The sequence below is a fragment of the Desmodus rotundus genome, chromosome 6, assembly GCF_022682495.2.
Source record: "Desmodus rotundus isolate HL8 chromosome 6, HLdesRot8A.1, whole genome shotgun sequence".
In the NCBI taxonomy this organism is placed as follows: domain Eukaryota; kingdom Metazoa; phylum Chordata; class Mammalia; order Chiroptera; family Phyllostomidae; genus Desmodus; species Desmodus rotundus.
The window spans coordinates 109665714-109683238 of NC_071392.1; the positions used below are offsets into that span (position 1 = coordinate 109665714).

Here is a 17525-nt window from a genome sequence, read left to right on the forward strand (position 1 = left end):
GGTTCCATGGTAGAGATCCTGGAAGACTTGGTGTTGAGTAGGGTTAGAACGACTGGGCTGTACACCTGAGACTTAATATTGCATGTCACTGAAACTGAAAAATTAAAAAAATACTGCAGTAAAACCAGGAATGACACATTTGGCCAATGGAGGCTCAGGCTCAGGGAGGTGTGGTGGGGGGAGGGCTGGGGCCCCAGGGCTCCAGGGCAGACCTGCCTGCTGCTCCGAGGCCTCAGGGCCTGAATTCACTGCGCTCGGAGACAGACGTGGGCTCCTGGGGTCGGCTCCCAAAGCTTTCCCTTCGACTCTAACGTCTGGCACGAGTTGTACACGCCCTACGCACTCACACTGGCCAAGGGCCCCGCGGGCATCCGCTTCATTTTACCCTCTCATGAGGCGGGAACTGTCCTTTGCAACCATCTGGCAGACAAGGAAACTGAGGCTCCGGGGGGCAGGGAACTTCCCCGGAGTCCCACAGCTGCTAACTGATGACGCTGGGCTTTGAGGGGCAGTCTGTCGTCTGCCACTGCTCCATGTAAACTGTATGTGGGTGACCCACTCTGGGCTTGAAGTCACACACAGGGGTGTGGGGGGGGTGGTTAAAGGTACGTGATCGGTGGAGCGGTAGGTTGGCATTAACTGTGATGGCAGAGACCTCGTGGCTACACATGAGTAACACATGTACAATTTATTTCAGACTACCCGTGTGCCGTCGGCCAAGGCGCTTCATCCCCTGTTACTAAGGGAATGTGACCCTTGCCCTAGACTCCCCGTGGGTCTTCCCGCCTCCCTGATGTGTCAGACGTGTAACCACATTACTAACAAAAGACACGTGAGTTAAAACAAGATACAATTAGCAAAGACTCGAAAGAGCCCACATGCCCTGTCACGAATGTCAAGAATATATAAATAAACGAAAGCTGGCGCCCACTGGGTGAGCCTGGGACCGGACACAACCCTCCTGGGAACCAACCACTCGGCGATGTGATTCAAAGTATATACCTTTGGGCTCAGTGATTCCTGTCCCGGGAATTCTCACACGGACAAGTGCCCCAAGATACGTGTCCAAGACAATGCGGTGTAGTCCATACAGATAGCAACCCACTCCCAGAGGAAAGGGAACGAACGGCCTAGAAGTCCCTCACAGGAGGCTCAGTCACAAAATGAAACATCACGCAGCCTTTAAAGAGAACAGTGTAGGTCTGTGTGTTCCCATGAAAGGATATCATCGAGTGGACAAGGTCAAATGCAAATGTTGCAGGTATGTGTGTTGTATACATGAACTACATCACGTATGTTTTCCACATGCATATAGGGAAATACATGTTTATGAAGCACAAAATCTTATAAGATTTACACTGAACTGTTCACAATTACTATGTTTGTGGGGTGGAGGTGGGAGGGGGAAGTGGATTTCACTTGCTACTTTTTGCATTTTTATAGCAATCCTGAATTAACAGAAAATATACTTCAATTTAGGAGCGAGGTTGGAGGGACCCCCTCCAGAGGCATCTTGCTAATATTGGGGCATTGCCTGATTTCACGATTCGACCCACACAGGGAGCCAGCTCTGTGCCCCATTCACTTTTGGGAAGTTCTGTTTGGTGACAACGCTGACCCTGGTCAGCCCCGCTCTCAGACCTTTCTGGTCAGCATTCAGTGCCCCTTAGCACAGTGGGTCAGTCCCAGGTCTTCCTCCTGGGCCAGCGTGTGCACATCGTAGGGGCTGGGAGCGTCTTATTCGTCCTCACGTCCCCACGCCCATTGCGGGACTCACTAGTACGGCAGTGAGCATCCGTTCACCGAGGGAGCAAGTACTCCGTGAGCACCCACCACGCACTGGGTGCTGTGATGGTGGAGCACACGAGAGAGACATGGCCTGGCGTCTGGGAGCTACGTCAATAAAGACTCACAAACGAGTGGCCGCTGAGATGAACGACCTCAGAGGGTAGGAAGGACTGACCTGGTGAACCGATACACAAGAGGACCGTGCTGGAGCAGACAAACCAGCCCTGTCTCAAGGAAGTGGTTTTCACCTTTTTTTCTTTTTGGGGGGGGCAGTGGAATCTCTTCTCAATAAACGAAATAGAGAACAATGATACTATTGTAAACTCATGTGTAAGTTCAATGGAAAGCACTTGTGGCTCCTGAACTCTATATACCTTTGATGGACCAAAAAGAAATATTTGGGATGTAACACGCTCAGGTGTGTGATGACCTCACCAGTTTTTCAACACTCAAAAACATAATAAAGATCGAACTCAAGTACAAGATTAACAGAACTCTGGAGTCTGAAAAACTACTGTTCTGGAGGTCAGAGTGTTATTTCCGTTTGTTTCGTTTTGTTTGAAGTAACAAAGGGAATGCAACAAAACTCACTGTGTGGCCCACAGCCGTCATTGAGGGGTTGAAGGGGACCTAGAAGCACACGGTAGCATGACCTTATTTGTGTAGGACTACACATACACAGCTCCACACACATCAAAAAATTCTCCCCAGGTGCATGCCAAAACCTTGACAGCAGTAAGTTCCGGGAGCAGCACACACACTGCACTGTTTGAATCTCTACAGTAACCCTGTGGTAGTGTGCTGTAACCGTACTCGGGGAGAAATGACTTTGTAAAAATTCTGGTCTGGCTGCCACCTGAGCAAGATGGAGGAATGACGCGGTTGTCAGGCCCGGTGACCACACAGCCACACTAATCCAGCCGAGGTTTCGCAGCTTAAGGTCCTGGACGCTGAGCCCCAAATAAGCCCGGGGTCCCTAACACTCTCTACACCCAGAAGAAGGGGAAGCAGCACATATTGAGGATCACCCACATCTCTGAGAATCCAAAAATCAGTGACGCTGTAGGAGGCCAGCAGCAGGAGCCCAGAGCTGGGTTGAGTCCCAGGAAGAGTTGGGGTTTGGGGTCCCCTGGACCAAGGTTTAACACACACTCACACCACTTGGGCCCTTTACTTGACCTCTCAGAGCTTCTGTCTGCTCATCTGTAGGATGGGAGGGGAATTCTTGCTTCAGAGGGGCGATGTGAGAATTCAGACGACATACACCGCCAGCACATAGTAGGTCTTCAACATGGCCCCCTCATTACTCAGCCTTGGCCCTGAGGCACCCATGACCCAAACCTCCCCCATCTCCTCCCGAGATTCCTGTACCTGCAGCCCAGGTCCGCCCAGCGCTGGGCACAGCGCCCCGGCCACCTGGTGATGCGGGCCCGTGGGATCCGGGGACACGGTGAGGCCAGGGACACCGGGGCCAGTCTCTCCATCTGGGTGGTGGGGAGAAGGGCAGGCTCCGCCATGAGCTCCCAGGTGAGCCTCGGCACTGCTGCTGCTGCTGCTGCCGCTGTGGCTACTGCTGCCGTGGGGCTGACTCAGTCAGCAATTCGGCAGTTCAAGCAGGAGGAAGCCTGCACGCCCAGTTCCCAGACACCCCCTCACCAGGACAGATGTCCAACCTCCTCCCAGGCAGGGCTGGCTCAGCCAGGGCCACCTACAGGCCGACACACACACCCCTGAGCCCTGCCCACCTGCCTACGCTGTGAAGGTAAAGTGAAAATGGTACCTTTGAAAACCAGTCATAAAATGTAATTCGTATTGCCATTGTTACTGCTCACAGCCATTCGATCGTAGATTAAACAGCATTAAGAGAGTACCTGGCTGATGGGCATGGAGAACAGCATCTGCGGCCTAGGGTCTTCACCCCAGCTTGGCCGCGCCCTCTGTGCCTGTGAGCAGGCCTTTCGCCTTCTCTGAGCCCTGGTCTTCTCTGGGAAATGCCAGGAAACAGAAAAGCAAGCTAGCAGGAGTGTGCTGAGGGTGTGAACGGCAGGGCAGAGCATGGCGTGGCTGGGGGAGGAAGGACGCTAAGGGAGCAGGAAGCCGAAGTGGCCGGATGTGGGAGTCTGGAAGAGTCTCCCTAGGAACTGACTTTCAGCCCGGAATGTGAAGTGGAAGGGACGAGGAAGGGGCACTCCTCCTGGCTGCCCTGGCTTGTGCCCTCCTCTCGCATCTGTTATGGGTCAGGAGTCCCTCCCCTTTCTCTCTGTCCAGGACAGAAAGCCATGCCCCCCGCCCCCCACCAGATTGCCCTGGCCCACCCTGACCCCATCTAAGGCTCTGGGAGTCAGTGACCCTCCCAGGCAGCATATTTGCCCTCACACGAACAAGAGCGGTCCCAGGGTGCTCCTCGAGGAGGGGCCCAAGTCCACGGGTCACTATGGTCTGCTCGGGCCTGGAGGAAGGAATGGAGCCCTGTAACTGGAAATCACCCCACAGCGCCCAGGGATAGGCCCAGGGATAGGCCGTCTTGGCATCAAAATATGGGAGGAGCCCCCAGGGCAAAGGCCCTCAGGAGCCCCAAGTCTCACGCAGCCACCACAGGCTCTCACGTGCAGACTGGGGCTGCAGAGGTGACTGACTGCCCACGTCGCCCAAGCCTGGTCCCGAGACTCCGGAACTGCACCACCGGAAGGCCGAACACCTGGGTCCCCCTGGTGCGATGGCCTCCCTCCCTAGGTATGTAAGTTGAAGTGGCAGTAAAAGTGGGTGAAAAAGGGCTTTGGGAGGCACGAGCAGCTTTGTGTGGAAAACGTGGTCAGTTTTTTAGTGAAGGTTGAATGGATGGATGGGTGGATAGACAGATGGTTGATGGATGGATGGATGCGTGGATGAGGGACAGGTGGAAGAGGGAATGCCTGTGTACATGAACGTGTGAGTAACTGAGCGAGTGAGTGAAGGAAGGAAGGAAGGAAGGAAGGAAGGAAGGAGGGAATCAGTGAGCCATTAGGTGAATGCGTGGATAAGTAAATGAGTGAATGAATGAATAAATAGATGCTGGAGTAAATTAGTAAGTTAGTGCTTGAGTAAGTGAATTTCTCGTGCAGAACAGAAAACATTTCACTTCCCTTACGCGTAGGGAACCCTTGGGAAGAAAGCAAGAAGAGAGAGTAGCCTGAATCTTGAGTAAACTGCCCTTTCAAGCTTCTTTAGGGAAGCACCCCCCTCGGCTTCCTGGAGAGCCGTGTGTACTGAGAGTGAAGTGAAGCGTGTCCACGCTCCCGGCAACATTCCTGGCCGGGTCCCAGCCTGGGAGTATCGGCCGGGCCGGTTAGGTCACAGCACAGTGACTCAGACCTGGCGGCCCTGCACGCTGGCGGCCCGCCAGCCCCTCGCCGGGCCACCTGCGACCCAGCCCACCCACTCACTCTCCTCAAGAGCATTCCGTGCCCCTCAGACCAAGGAAGCTCCTCAGCGTTGCGTGCTGTGCGCTCAGCGCTTCCTCCCTGCCTTTCTGCCCCTCTGAGCGGCTCCCGCTCCCCCCTGTGGCGATGTCCTACCCGCTGTGATGCAGTGGACACCCACAGGCCTGGGGTTCACCCTCAGCTCTGCCACTTAGGGCGTGTGACTTCAGTGCCTTAACCTCTCTGCAAACCTCACCTGCCTCCAGGGGTGGCGGTGAGGACTAAGTGGGATAATGCATGCCAGGCACCCAAACTGCCTGGCACACGAGGCGCACCAAGTCCTGCAAGTCGCTCAAATTCTTCCTTGTGGCAGCAATTCACAGCGCACTGTGAAGCGCCAGCCAGCGCTGGGCTCAGAGCTTTATGTGCGTTACCACACTCAGGCCTCACAGGGAGGGCGTCAGGGTTAAACCGTGTCCTGCCAGGGCTGTACCCAGGACCTCAGAATGTGGTGTTTGGAATTAAGGCCTCAACAGCGGTCATCAAGTTAAAATGCAGCCCTCCGGGTGGGTCCTAATCAATGACTGGTCCTGATGCGAAGGGGACTTGGACACAGACGTGTGCAGAGGGAAGATCATGTGACACCCAGAGAAACCCGTGAAGACGGAGCCCAAAACGGGAGTGACGCAGCCACACGAGTCAAGGAGGGGCAGGAGCTGAAGAGACAAGGACGGTTTCTTCCCAAACAGGCTCAGAGGGAGCCTGGCCCTGCTGCCCCTTGATGCTGGACTCCTAGCTTCTAGAACTGGAGACACAGCATTTCTGTTGTTCTAAGCTGCCCAGTCTGTTTGCGGGGGACAGCCTCAGGAAGCAAGTACAGAGGAGGTGGGCTCCATTTTGCTCAGGGTGACACTGAGGCTTGAAGGGATGGCGGAGAGGGACAGGTGAGGAGCTTGCACTTAGGGCTCCAGGGTTCAGGGGTGGAAAGTAAGGGCGGGCCTGAGAGATGTGACCTGAAAACGGCCCCAGAGACCATCAGATGGTCGCTGCGTCTCTGACGGCCCCAGTGGTACCCCCACCTACCCTGGTGACTGTCCTCCCAGACCCCTGAGTTCCTGGGGAGACAGGTACCTTATTGTTCTGAGTTGACTGTGTTTACTGCAAACGTGGACAGCACAGTCAGTCCAGGAAGAGCCCCGGGTATTTTGTGGGTCTTGAGAAACACATTCAGTTAAGAGTCAGAAAAACAGGCCACTTCCAGGCTATGTGAGTCTGGGCGAGTTACTTAACCTCTATGCCCCTAAGTTTCCCCATCCGAATACGGAACTATGACCCACCTCACAAGACACGGTGGGGCGGGGGGAGCACTTAGCACCGAGGCAGGCACTCAGCGCAGCTGCTGAAGGGGTGGGGTGGGGTGGGGATCACTAGAAGGTCACCAGGTGTGTTTACCACACACACACACACACACACACACACACGTCTCCTGCCTCACAGGACAAAATGCCAGGAGGGCGGCCCCAATCCACACCCTTGGAGGCCCAGGGTCTCAGCCCCTCACTCAAGCAGGAGGACATCTCCTCCAGCCCCCACCACTGCCATCCAGGGCTACTCACTCACCTGCCAGGGCTACCCCCCACTCCCAGCAGCTGTCTCCCCTACCTTCTGCTGTGGGGGCTCCTGGGAGTGTGACCAGATGCCCTCCTGCAGAGCCTGGCTATGCCAGCTCCCCCTCAGGGTCTGAGCCCGTCCGCCCCAGGCTTCTCTGGTTCCTCCAGAGTGACTGGGGGCAGGGTGGTTGGGGGGGGTGGGGCTGACTTGCCTGGATTTTCTAGGTCTGCACTGGAGGCTGAGCAATGGGAAACAGCCCTCAACGGCACTGGGGGGCAGGGTGGTTGGAGAAAATGCCAGACAAAGGCAGAGTGAAGCTTCAGCCACCAGGGAGGTTTGTTACCAAAAGTGTTTATTCGACTCCTGGAAAGCTCCCAGGAAAACACAGCGTTGACAAAAGCTCATGAGCCAGAACAAAGCATGTGCAGGGGCCGGGGTGTTGTGTATGAGTGTGTTAGGGGTGCATAGTGGGGCAAAGGCCAGGAGAAACAGGCCCTTTTAGGTGCACTCCTGGTGCCACCTTTCGGTAAGAGAACTTCACAGTATCTGCAAACCGGCAACGCATAGAGCTTACATTCAATGCTTTCTCCTTTCAGAGTTTGTCCCGCAGACAGAAGCACGCTTGTGTGCAAAGACAGAAGGTCAAGGGTGTTTCCTTGTTGGTAAGAACAGAAACCTCTCCCAGCAACTTCAGCCGGGTTCAGGTGCCAAAGGGTGGCGCTCTTCCCCCGACAGGAACTCGGGCATCTTCCTGGAGCCAGAGCTGCGAGACGACAGGTTCTGATCCGTGCTTTGGGTGGACCGTCCATACCAATAGGGCCGAGCAGGGAGACCAAAGTCCAGGAGGCCAGCTAATAATTCAGGCTCCATTCTCTCCCCTTTGGACAATTGAAAAGGCTTGTGGTGGCTGATGGGTTGTGTGGTGAGAGAGAAACAGGGGGCGAAGGTGACACCTGGTGATTCCCAGGAGGGCTGGTCCCCTCTACAGCCCGTCAACCCTGCCGCCTCTGGGTGGCCAGTGGGGGTGCAAGGACCGACTGGGGTTTCTTCAGAGTGCCTCCCCCCACAGCTCCCTGCAACAGTCCAGTCTGGAAAACAAGGGCCCAGTGGGTCAGAGGGCTTAGGTTCGAATCCTGACTCCATCACTGCGACTCAACAAGTTACTTAACTACCCTGTGCTTCAGTTTCCCCACCTGTAAAACAGGAATAACCTACCTGATGAAATTCTTGCGAGGGTTAAAAAACAACAATACATATAACCACAGAAAAGCACCTGGGATGTAGTAAGTGCTCACTGAATGTGAACTATTCTTAAAATGACTAGGCTTGTGGTAGACACTCTGCAGAGATTTGTAAAGTCAATGGTAGTAAAAACAACGTGAAGGCTGATCAAGGAGTGAGCTCAAAATCAGAAAACGGAAGTTCAGAGCGAAGTCCCCCAGCCCTTTGCGCAGAGGGGAAGGAGGGCCAGGGGCGCCCAGAGGGGGTCAGGACGGCTCGGGTCGCTGCCAGGGTCAGGCCCAGGCCCCACGGCTTGTTGAAAGAGTGGACGTGGTCAGGCCCAGCACATTCTCAGGGGTCTCCTGAGCTCCGGAAACCCCTGTGCTCTTTAATATGGACCCACACGCCCTGGCCCAGCCCTGCCCTAGGACCCCCTCCCAAATGGTTTGGTCAACTCCTCCCTGTGTGCCTGCTTACACCGTCTTCACGGGCTGCTCCCCGGGGACCCGGGGGATCCTCCAGGGGCTGTGTGTCCATTGTTGCAGGGGACGAGGCAGGCGGCTCAGGGAGACCCCTCACTGGCCAAAGTCCTCTTCCCTCCCCAGCGAGTCTCTCCCATCCACTTTGGCCATTGCTGCAGCGCAGGTGACTCCAGGAAAACCAAGCCAGGGACAAATGGCAGGTGGGGTCTGGGGACAACAAGGGCACGAGAGTCAGAGAGAGACAGACACACCGTGGGAGCAGGAGGAGCTCTATATAAAGGGGACAGGGCCCCCGAGCAGAGTTGGAATGTCTCCCTTTCCTGCCCCACTAACTGTTCGCAGACAGGACAGGCTACGTACTTTGTGGTGCCCATTAAAAATGAACACGCAGGCCCCTGTTAAAAATTGTTAAAACTTATTACACGGGGCCCTGTGGGGCCATGCAAGTCACACCCTGTGAAGCCGGCCCTGCACACGGGATGCTGAGTGCATGCACAGGTTGTGTTTCTGCCAAGTTTGTGACCCGGAAAGATTCAGAATCGCTGTAACTGAGGGTAAGTGAGGGTCCTTGCTTCCCAGCCCCACCTCCTTCCTCCATTTAGACAGGCAGGGGCTCCAAGGAGTGACCCACAGGGCAGAGTCCAGGGTTAGTGACATGTTGCAGGGGTAGAACTCGGAGTAGGGCGGGCCGTGGTGGCCGTGGAGACTGAGAGAAGTGCATGTGTGAGAGACGGAGGACAGGGTGGGCCCGGACGTGGGGCGGGAAGAAAAGAACGGCATGAGGCCAACTCCCAGGGGTGCGGCTTGGGCAGCTCGACTGACCAGTGGTAGTGCCGTTCCTGGAGGTGGAGAGAGGTCGGCAGATCACGTGTCGTGTTCTGCTAGGTTGGGGTTAGTAAAGGGAATAGAAAATATCCCGTTCTGGCCACGAAGGGCAGTCAGGCTCTGAAGGGAGATTGGAGCCGGATGCACTCACGTGGGGGTCAGGGGCACAGGAATGGCACTGAGCCCCCTTGGAGTGGCCGAGGCACCCCAGGTGCACACTGGCTGCCGGGCTGTTACGCTGGGCACATCCCCTACCGCGCCGCCCTCTGTGCTCTCCTTTGTAAGATAGAGACAAGAATAATGTCCTCTTTGCAGGCTTTCAAAAATGAGCTCACAGAAGGGAAACGCTCAGTACCGGCCCTGGTATCTGGGAAGCTCCCAGTGAGTATCAGCTGTTGTCATTATTGTATTATTTCATTCCTTCCACAAATATCTATCGAGCCCCCACTGTGGCAAAAGCAAAAGCGGGGGCGGTGCATGACGCCGGGGAGACATGTCAATAATAAAGTGTGTGCTCGGGGGCCCTGCTGGAAAAGACAATTGGAGAAAAACCTCAGAGGTGAGGGAGCCCACCAAGGGTGTGTCTACAGCCCAGGGGGCAGACACAAGGCCCAAGGGCCAAATCTGGCCCTCCACCCGGTTTTATCTGGCCTGGCACCTGGTTTCTACCCGGTGGCAGCGCCTAGCTCCTTGCCCCTAGTTAAGGAGTAGTTACATTTATACAGTCCTAAGTTACATTCGGCCCTTTGAAGGCAACTGTGAGGCTGATGTGGCCCCCAGCGAAAACGAGTTTGACACCCCTGGTCTAGAGCAAAGGGTCCCAGGCAGAGGGAATGGCCAGGCCAGGGAGCAGTCCCCAGGGAGAGCTGTGGGAGGTGGGGCCAAGAAGTAAAGGACAGGGGGACCTTTATAAGGAAGTTCCTCACGACAGAGGTGGCTGGTCCTGCGACAGGGCAGGGACAGGACTCCAACGCCATGAGGTGGAATGTTCCCTGGCACGGCCGAGACGGCGAGCTCGCCAATGGTGGAGGGAGTCAGCTCTCCCATGGCAGCGCTCAAGGCCGTGGGCAGGCTCTGAGGCTCCCCGTCCCCCCAACCCCACCTCCCTGAAAGGGCCTCACCTGGCCAAACAGGCTCACTGGCCGGGCCTCTCTTCCTCTTGGCTACGGAGTGTCTCGTGCCAGCGAGACTCGGCTGGGCCTTTGCTCCAGGGGTCCCAATCCAACCATAAATCTGGGTCATTTTCCTCTGAATCTGTGGAGAGATAGACAAGGCCTCTTGGATGGTCACATCCTGTCTGTTATCCGTTATCCAAAAGGAGCCCCCTGCCCGGCCTGTGCATGCCTGCAGCCTTGTATGAGGCCGGGGGCCAAGGACAAGTGACTGCATATGGGACAGCCCTAAGACCTCAGGAAGACTTCAGAAAGTGGCCACATTCACTTACTAAACAGGGAAGGACCCTAGAGGCGAGCAAGTGACCTACCTGTATTGGGCGTGGTCCAGGAGCAGGCACGGGGGAGACACAAACCCAGCCATCCATTTGTCCAGCGGCCCACTTGTGAGCAAGTGTCTGAGCATGTGTGGCAATGGTTCCCACTGCCCCGCTGTTTGTGGTAAAACACACAAGCAATGACACCCCCTGGCAACCACACCCGTGCACGTCCGTCAGTGAGGGTTCTGGTCGACTGAGGTGTGGCACAATCACACCTCATGGAGACCTGGCCAGCCATCCGATGGCACGTCGGGAAGCTACTAAAACAGCTGCGTTGGCCTGTACCTTTCTGCTTGCAGGATGTCTGCGATGTGTTACCAGCACGCTGCAGAGACGCGTATATGGCAGAATCTCTTTTCAAAATAGGAAAACAGCACTCACTCTCTTCTCCATTTTTTTTTTGGAAAACGTACAGGTGTCATTAATGAGGTGCATGAGCTTGCTAACCTTGGGAAGCCAGGTGAGAAAGAAGAGGGGACAGGGGCGGTGTATCCTTTTTCTCACTACATACACTTTTATTTTGCTGGCTGCAAGAAGTAGAGGCGGCTGGAGAAAGCCCTCAGACTGCAGACCAAGAGCCGAAGACAGAAAAGACCGAGCCTCAGTGTCCTCATCTGCAAAATGGGCACGATAGCCTCTTCTGTCGTGAGGGTTAACTGAAATAAGGCATGTAAAGTGGGCGTTCAACCATGTTGACAGTTAGGAGTTAAAATCCCGCACGATGGCTCGAAGTGGCTTTTCTTCACTAGACATGGTGGTTGTTTTCCGAACACATATGATGTGCTGCGTGTCTTACGTGTATGCTCTCATTTAATCCTCTTAACTTCCCGGGGCAGTTGCCAGTGTTACTCATATGCTACAATGAGGAAGGCTCAGAAAGCTGATGTCCGGCTGCTCCCAGCCTGGAAGTGCCCGAGCTGCACTCAAATCCGCCTCCCGCTCCACGGTCTGATGCAGGTCCATTGGGTGCCTGTTTGAGGTCAGGGACTTCACAGGGAGCTTCAGAATTAACAACTCGCTCCATGGACCAACAGGAGAGCTGATCAGGACCCTGAACAGGCATAGCCCATGGTGCCCACGCCATGCAGAAATCCATCTCTTCTTTCTGCCAATTCCCTTCAAATCACAAAGGAATTGTCCTCAGCAGAGCATTTTGACCTTGAAGGGTACTTCTGGCTTCGTCCCCTCTTTCTATATCATGGCAGGGGATTAATGCTGTCCCCATGGCCAGCTTCCCCAGGGCTCAGCTGCCCACAATCTTTTTTTTGCCCCAGTCTCACCAGGGAGCTCCCTTCTCCACTCACTTCCTCCTCCCTCAACCTGGGAAACTGCCTCCTCATTGGCCACACGGCGTGCTGCTCAACCATCTGCCTCCTGGGCCCAGAAATTGCCCTGCAGAGCCAGGCCAGGCAGGCAGGCACAGAGAAGGGGAATCAGAATCAGGGTTACTCTTGTCTGCTTTTCTCTGGATTCCAGGGCAAACTGACTCCAATAAAAAGGGTGTCGCAAGCTCCAGTCCCCCACACCCTGGCAGACCCAGACCCCAGATCTGGGCCAGTTCCCAGCACAAGGGCAGAACAGACGCAATAATACTGAGAGTTCCAAGAAGACCGGGACCCTGAAGCAAGGACACTCAATCACTTTAGGGATGGTTTCTGTTCATCGCAAAGTTAACAAAAGCACTTCTTCCTTAGTGCCACGTGAGAAGTCAGTGGGTCAACAGCCTCCCGGGAGAAAGTGTGGGAAGGGGTGGGGCGGGGTAGGCTGCGGAGGGCTTCAGAGCAGGGCCTCCAAGGAGAATGAATCACCAGAAGAGATTAGTGCCTCAGACCTTAGGGAAGGTGTCCCCTCCCCTTCCAGAGAAGCCACCCAAAGCCACTGCTATGCTTCCTCCTACCTGGACAAAACTGATACTGACTAGGTTCTCTCTCAGGCTGCAAGCACCTACTGTGTGCCACGTGTGTACACATACTGTGTGCTCCATCCTTGATGTGCATCTCTCCAAAAGGGCAGGGGCCATTATCATCCCCATTTTGTAGAGGAGAAAACTAAGGCTTGGGGGAACATGTCCAGAGTTGCACAGCTGGTAGGTGCCAGGGCCAGGGTTTGACACCAGACCGTCGGCACTCTTAAATATTCCACAGGTGTGTGACCCTGGGCAGGTTTCTTCTCCTCACCAAGCCTCAGTTTCCTCACTTCACAGGTCAGGACTACTTATGGATTACCTTAACCCGAGGGTTAAATGAAATAATACACATCAAGTGCTGAGCACCGCAAGTCCTAGCAGCAACGCAGTGTTTGACAAAGCTTCACTATTATTATGAACTATTAAGGGGCAAGGTTGAAATCCGGGCCCATGTCTCCTGGACTCCACACAGTAGGAGTACACAGGGCACACAGTAGGTGCTTGCAGGCTGAGAGACAGACAGCTTTTACAGCCTCTGCACAGACAAGTACTCTGACATTCACCCGCCACCGGCCTGACGCCCACGATGTGCTCTTCAGGGAGGGCTGTGGTCCACCCTGAGAAGGAGATCATCACATTTTAAATGCTTTCTAAAAGCTCTCACCAGGCTCTAGCTCGTGTGGCTCAGTGGATTGAGCATTGGCCTGTGAACCAAAAGGTTAGCAGTTCAATTCCTGATCAGGGCATGGTTGTGGGTTGTGGGCCAGGTCCTGGGTTTGGGGGCATATGAAAAGCAACTGGCCAGTATATCTCTCTCACATTGATGTTTCTCTCCTTCTCTTTTTCCCTCCCTTCCCCTCTCACAAAAAAAATAAATAAATAAAATCTTTTTAAAATAACTATCATTAATATAATAAATATTATAAAAAATATGAAATAAAGCTCTCACCAGGAACTCCCAATAATTACACCAAGACCAGCCCCCGCATTTGAGGTCATGGGGTAGGTTAGGGGGCGAACTGCTCACCCCGTCTCCACGCCTTGTCAGTGGTGGCAGCACACTTGGTGCCCTCCCTGCCTGCCCAGTTGGCCAAAGTTTATGGGGCTGAGGAGCAGGAGGTGGGAGGTCAAGCCAACCCCAGGAAGAGGCCCAAGGGGACAGTATGCCCGACAAGCAGAGTCATTCCTGCCACGCGGCCATGGCTGCATCCCTGCCCACAGGCCCCCAGCTCCCCAATGGCCAGTTCCACCCGGGCATGCTGAGCTCAGGACGGATGTCAGCCCGCTGCAGTGACTCTGTGTCCCAGCGCAGGCCAGATCCTCCCTGATGTACACTCCAGGCAGAAAAGGGGGGGTGGTCACTGGGCACTGATCAGGGCCTAGGGCTGCCGCTCCCACTGTGCAAGACTTTTACTGCACAAAAGCCCCGTGCTGAGGGGGCCGAAGGGACTGAAGCCCAGCCCATCCTCTGCTCACTGAGCCTTGTGCCCTGGCTGTGTTCACAGGAAGGGGCACCTTTTACTAATTCACCTGCTCAGCAGGGCCACCACTTTCCGGGGGCCAGTGCCAGCACCGAAGACCTTATGTTATGTGTGCTGGCAGTGGCCCTGAGGGGACACAGGCATGCACACATATGTGCTTCCCAAACTTGGAGATTCACTCCTGGCCTCTAGGTTAAGAAACTCCAAACTACCAAGTAAGTCCTTTTGTCTTTCAGGGGACCACTTGTCAGCTCTGAGCCTGCAGTGGAAACACCCGAAGGAAGCCCCTCTCTCTGCACTGGTTTCAGGACCCCTTGCCCAGCTCCAGGATCAGGGCCCAGACTAGACGGCTCACCTTGGCTAAGTAAGAAGCGAAACCAGACGATCAACAAGAACAGCAGCAAGGCCACGGGCAGGCCGAGCCAGAACACCAGGAAAGAAAACGTGAGGTCGTTCACCAGCGGCACCAGTGGGTACTTCATGGTGCGTGTGTGGCTAAGCCGGGCCAGCCTGAGCTGGGCTGGCAGGGCTGCCCTGGGGATCTGGTGGGCTGGGCCGCCCTCTGCTCTCAAACCAATTGTGACTGAGCTGGTGACGTAACAAGGAAGTCACAGTGTCCTTCGGGTGAAGGGAGGGCTGTTTTGGATGAATGGCCAGGAGCTGGGGCAGTGAGAACAAAGCCTAGGCTCCCAGGCAGGCAGGCCTGGGTTTGAATTGCAGCTAAGTTGCTATGGGGTTGATGTGCCACCTCCCACCAGCTGCTAAAAGTTAGAGAGGTAAGTGCTGGGATAAGCATTGCCCCCCGGGTGGGCAGTCCACATTTCAGGTCACAGATTCTTCCAGGAGACAGCCAGGTTCCTGGTCCCAAAATTCCAGCCTTGCGTGCCCACATTTAACTTTGTGGGAGTGCTGGGGGCTATGCAAACCGGATGGAGCGCAGCGCCTCTAAAGCAGGCAGCTGTTAGAGCTCCAGCCAACAGCTAATGTGTGACAAACACAGGACCAGTACGGCCAGCTCTCCTGACTTCCAAGAGAGTCAAAACATCGGTCTTTTTATGTGAAGTCTCCCAATGTAAAAATATTGAATCAAACATTAAAATACTGTTGGCTAAACAAAACAAGTCTGGTGGGCCAGATTGGGTCACTGGGCTGCCATTTAAATACTCTCTGATACATAGTAGGGCCCCAGTAAGTGATTATCATTTAATCTGGAAGCTTTGGCATCTCTCCTTATTAGGGTTTTCAGTGAGGGGCTTCTAAGGCTTTAACCTTGTTCCTTTACCTCCCAAATGGGCAGAATACTCCCAAATGTCAGTCTTATCTCCTCCCACTCTACCTCCCCTCCCTCCCTCCCTCCCTTTGCAAAGTAGGTAGTAAACCTCCACATGCCAGGCCCCATGGCAGGAAGGAGGCTCTGGACCTCCCAGGGGCTGACAGCTGCTGAGCAGGGGTCTCAAGGGTGTGGGAGGTCACCACTAGGCGCAGCTGCTGCTCCTGGAGGGGACAGCAGCACGGTACTCTCCAAGCGGGTCCTTGGACCGCCGGCCTCAGTCCCTGCCAGCAGGCAGTGGGGTGGGGAGAGAGTACTTAGGAAACAAGGCAATTTCCATGCTCGCCCTGTTCTAGTAAGTCTGAACCTCCAGGGGGTGAGGCTCAGGACCCGACACATTAATGGGCAACCAATCTGATGCAGACTTGATTCTGAGACCATGGCACTTCATGGAGCACAGGTTGAGAAGTTGGGCCTGGAACTACAGTTCCAGGCTGGGGCAGCAGCTGCTTGACATGGGCAGTAGGCCTAGAGGGAGACATGGGGTGGAAGGACTCACTTCTCGGAAGCCACCAGCCTGGGAGGAGGGCAGGTGGGGCCAGCCACAACACAAAAAAAGGGAAGGGAGGGGAGTGCTGGGGCTTGGAGACTGTTTCGAGGGAGTCTTAGCCCCACTGTGGGATGATCAGAGTCCCCAGAAGAGGAGGTCTGGGCAGATGGCATTAGAATGTGCATCCCAGAAGTGCGGGGCCCTGGGGGTGGGTTGTGCCACTCAAGGCCCAGAGGCCAAGGCCAGACTATGTGGTCTGGGTTGGGGGTGATTTCTTGGTACTGGGTCCTGAAAGGCCTGGGTCAGAAAGACTGGAACAGCACAGGTGGAAAAGGCTTGACCACACATTTTCTTGTCAGATCCCCAAACCGGGCCACTGTGCAGTCAGCCCAGGGAGAAGCGTCCCTGGCCACCAGGGCCCAGCTGGAGGTCCCATGGCAGGCAGGCCGAGCAGGTGCGGACACACAGCTTCAGGGGATGCAGCTCCTGGGCACTGGTGCAGGGGCTGCACACTAGCTTCACATGGAATCCGTGTCAGGCTGGAGGGGCGGCTCCCGGCAAAGGCGCCCATCGCCAACCCCTCCAGTGGTACAACCACCCGCGGTGTCATCTAGGCAGTGAGATGCCAATGTGGTCCCCTGGCACCCTGCACAGCCCACCCTGCTCTAAGAGGGGTGGGAGGGTCACCTCCTCTGCACTTCTCCCCCCGTTCCTGATGGGCCAGCCTGGCAAAGCCCAGCTTCCTGCAGGCAGACAGCACGGCTGGCGTTTCCGTGTTCCCTCTGCGGCCGCTTCCCCTGCTGGCAGCGCTTTATCTACACAAGCTCCTTCCAGCACAGAAGGCCAAACAGTTGTAGGAATTCTGAGTACATGGTGGAACTTTACAACGCCAGGGGGCAGACCCACAGATCTAAATTGTGAAGGGCAGCCAAGGCAGCACAGAGTGCCCCGGAAGAGGAAACCAGGAACACCCACGCAGGGGTCAAACCCCCGTCCCAGGACCAAAAGCACACAGGACATTAAGTAGATAAGAATCTCCTTAAAATTTAATTGACTAAATGTATTACATTCAATATTCCATGGGTTTGTTCTGGACAAAGGGTCGGCATAAATACAAACAAGCCTCTGGGCCTTCTTCCCTAACCAACGAGGAGAAAACACAGGAGGCGAGGGGACACAGGGACACCTTCATATTTACATTTCGCCTTTACTTTACAGTTCATTGCCAGAAATATTTACAGAAAATACAATAAGAAAAAGATCATGTCTTGGCAACATACCGAAATTCATACAAATCGTATATATGATCTCAAGCAAGTAATGATACTGCTTAGTTTTTAGCCACAACTGCCAAGCCCTTCAGAGGAGAAAGATGTTCTTGGTCACTGCGAGAGACAAGGACTTGGGAAACTTGGTTTGCTTCAACAAGTATTTATTGGGCGCCTACTATATGCAAGGCACTGTGGAATCCCAAATTTTACCTTTTCCCTCACCATTAAAA

General features: G+C 54.8%; 2 protein-coding genes across 11 annotated transcripts in view; both read right to left on the reverse strand.

The window, feature by feature from the left end:
- The window catches only part of ARHGAP40 (Rho GTPase activating protein 40), a 34746-nt gene extending 27813 nt beyond the window's left edge, over positions 1-6933 (reverse strand). For 5 of the 10 annotated variants that reach the window (XM_045194968.3, XM_045194965.3, XM_045194964.3 and 2 more), the window contains exon 1: positions 3160-3475. In XM_045194968.3, the coding sequence (XP_045050903.2) occupies positions 3160-3305 (146 nt within the window). In that variant the 5' untranslated portion in view covers positions 3306-3475. Of the gene's footprint in view, positions 1-3159; positions 3477-6848 lie in introns of those variants that run through there. The other 5 variants (XM_045194966.3, XM_045194969.3, XM_045194971.3 and 2 more) reach the window with 3 other exon arrangements.
- Positions 6934-7138: 205 nt separating this feature from the next.
- ADIG (adipogenin) lies at positions 7139-14756 on the reverse strand. Its single transcript, XM_024559482.3, has 3 exons — positions 14560-14756; positions 10447-10579; positions 7139-8707 (listed from the first exon to the last, which is right to left on the reverse strand). The coding sequence occupies exons 1-2, from the start codon at positions 14684-14686 to the stop codon at positions 10461-10463; spliced, it is 246 nt and encodes an 81-aa protein (XP_024415250.1). The 5' UTR covers positions 14687-14756; the 3' UTR covers positions 7139-8707; positions 10447-10460.
- Positions 14757-17525: the final 2769 nt, after the last annotated feature.

Coding starts and splice junctions, on each gene's coding strand:
- ADIG (XM_024559482.3), bottom strand. CDS start 14,686: ATGAAGTACCCACTGGTGCCGCTGGTGAACGACCTCACGTTTTCTTTC. Junction 10,580..14,559: donor TCGCTTCTTACTTAGCCAAG/GTGAGCCGTCTA, acceptor ATCTCTCCACAG/ATTCAGAGGAAAATGACCCA.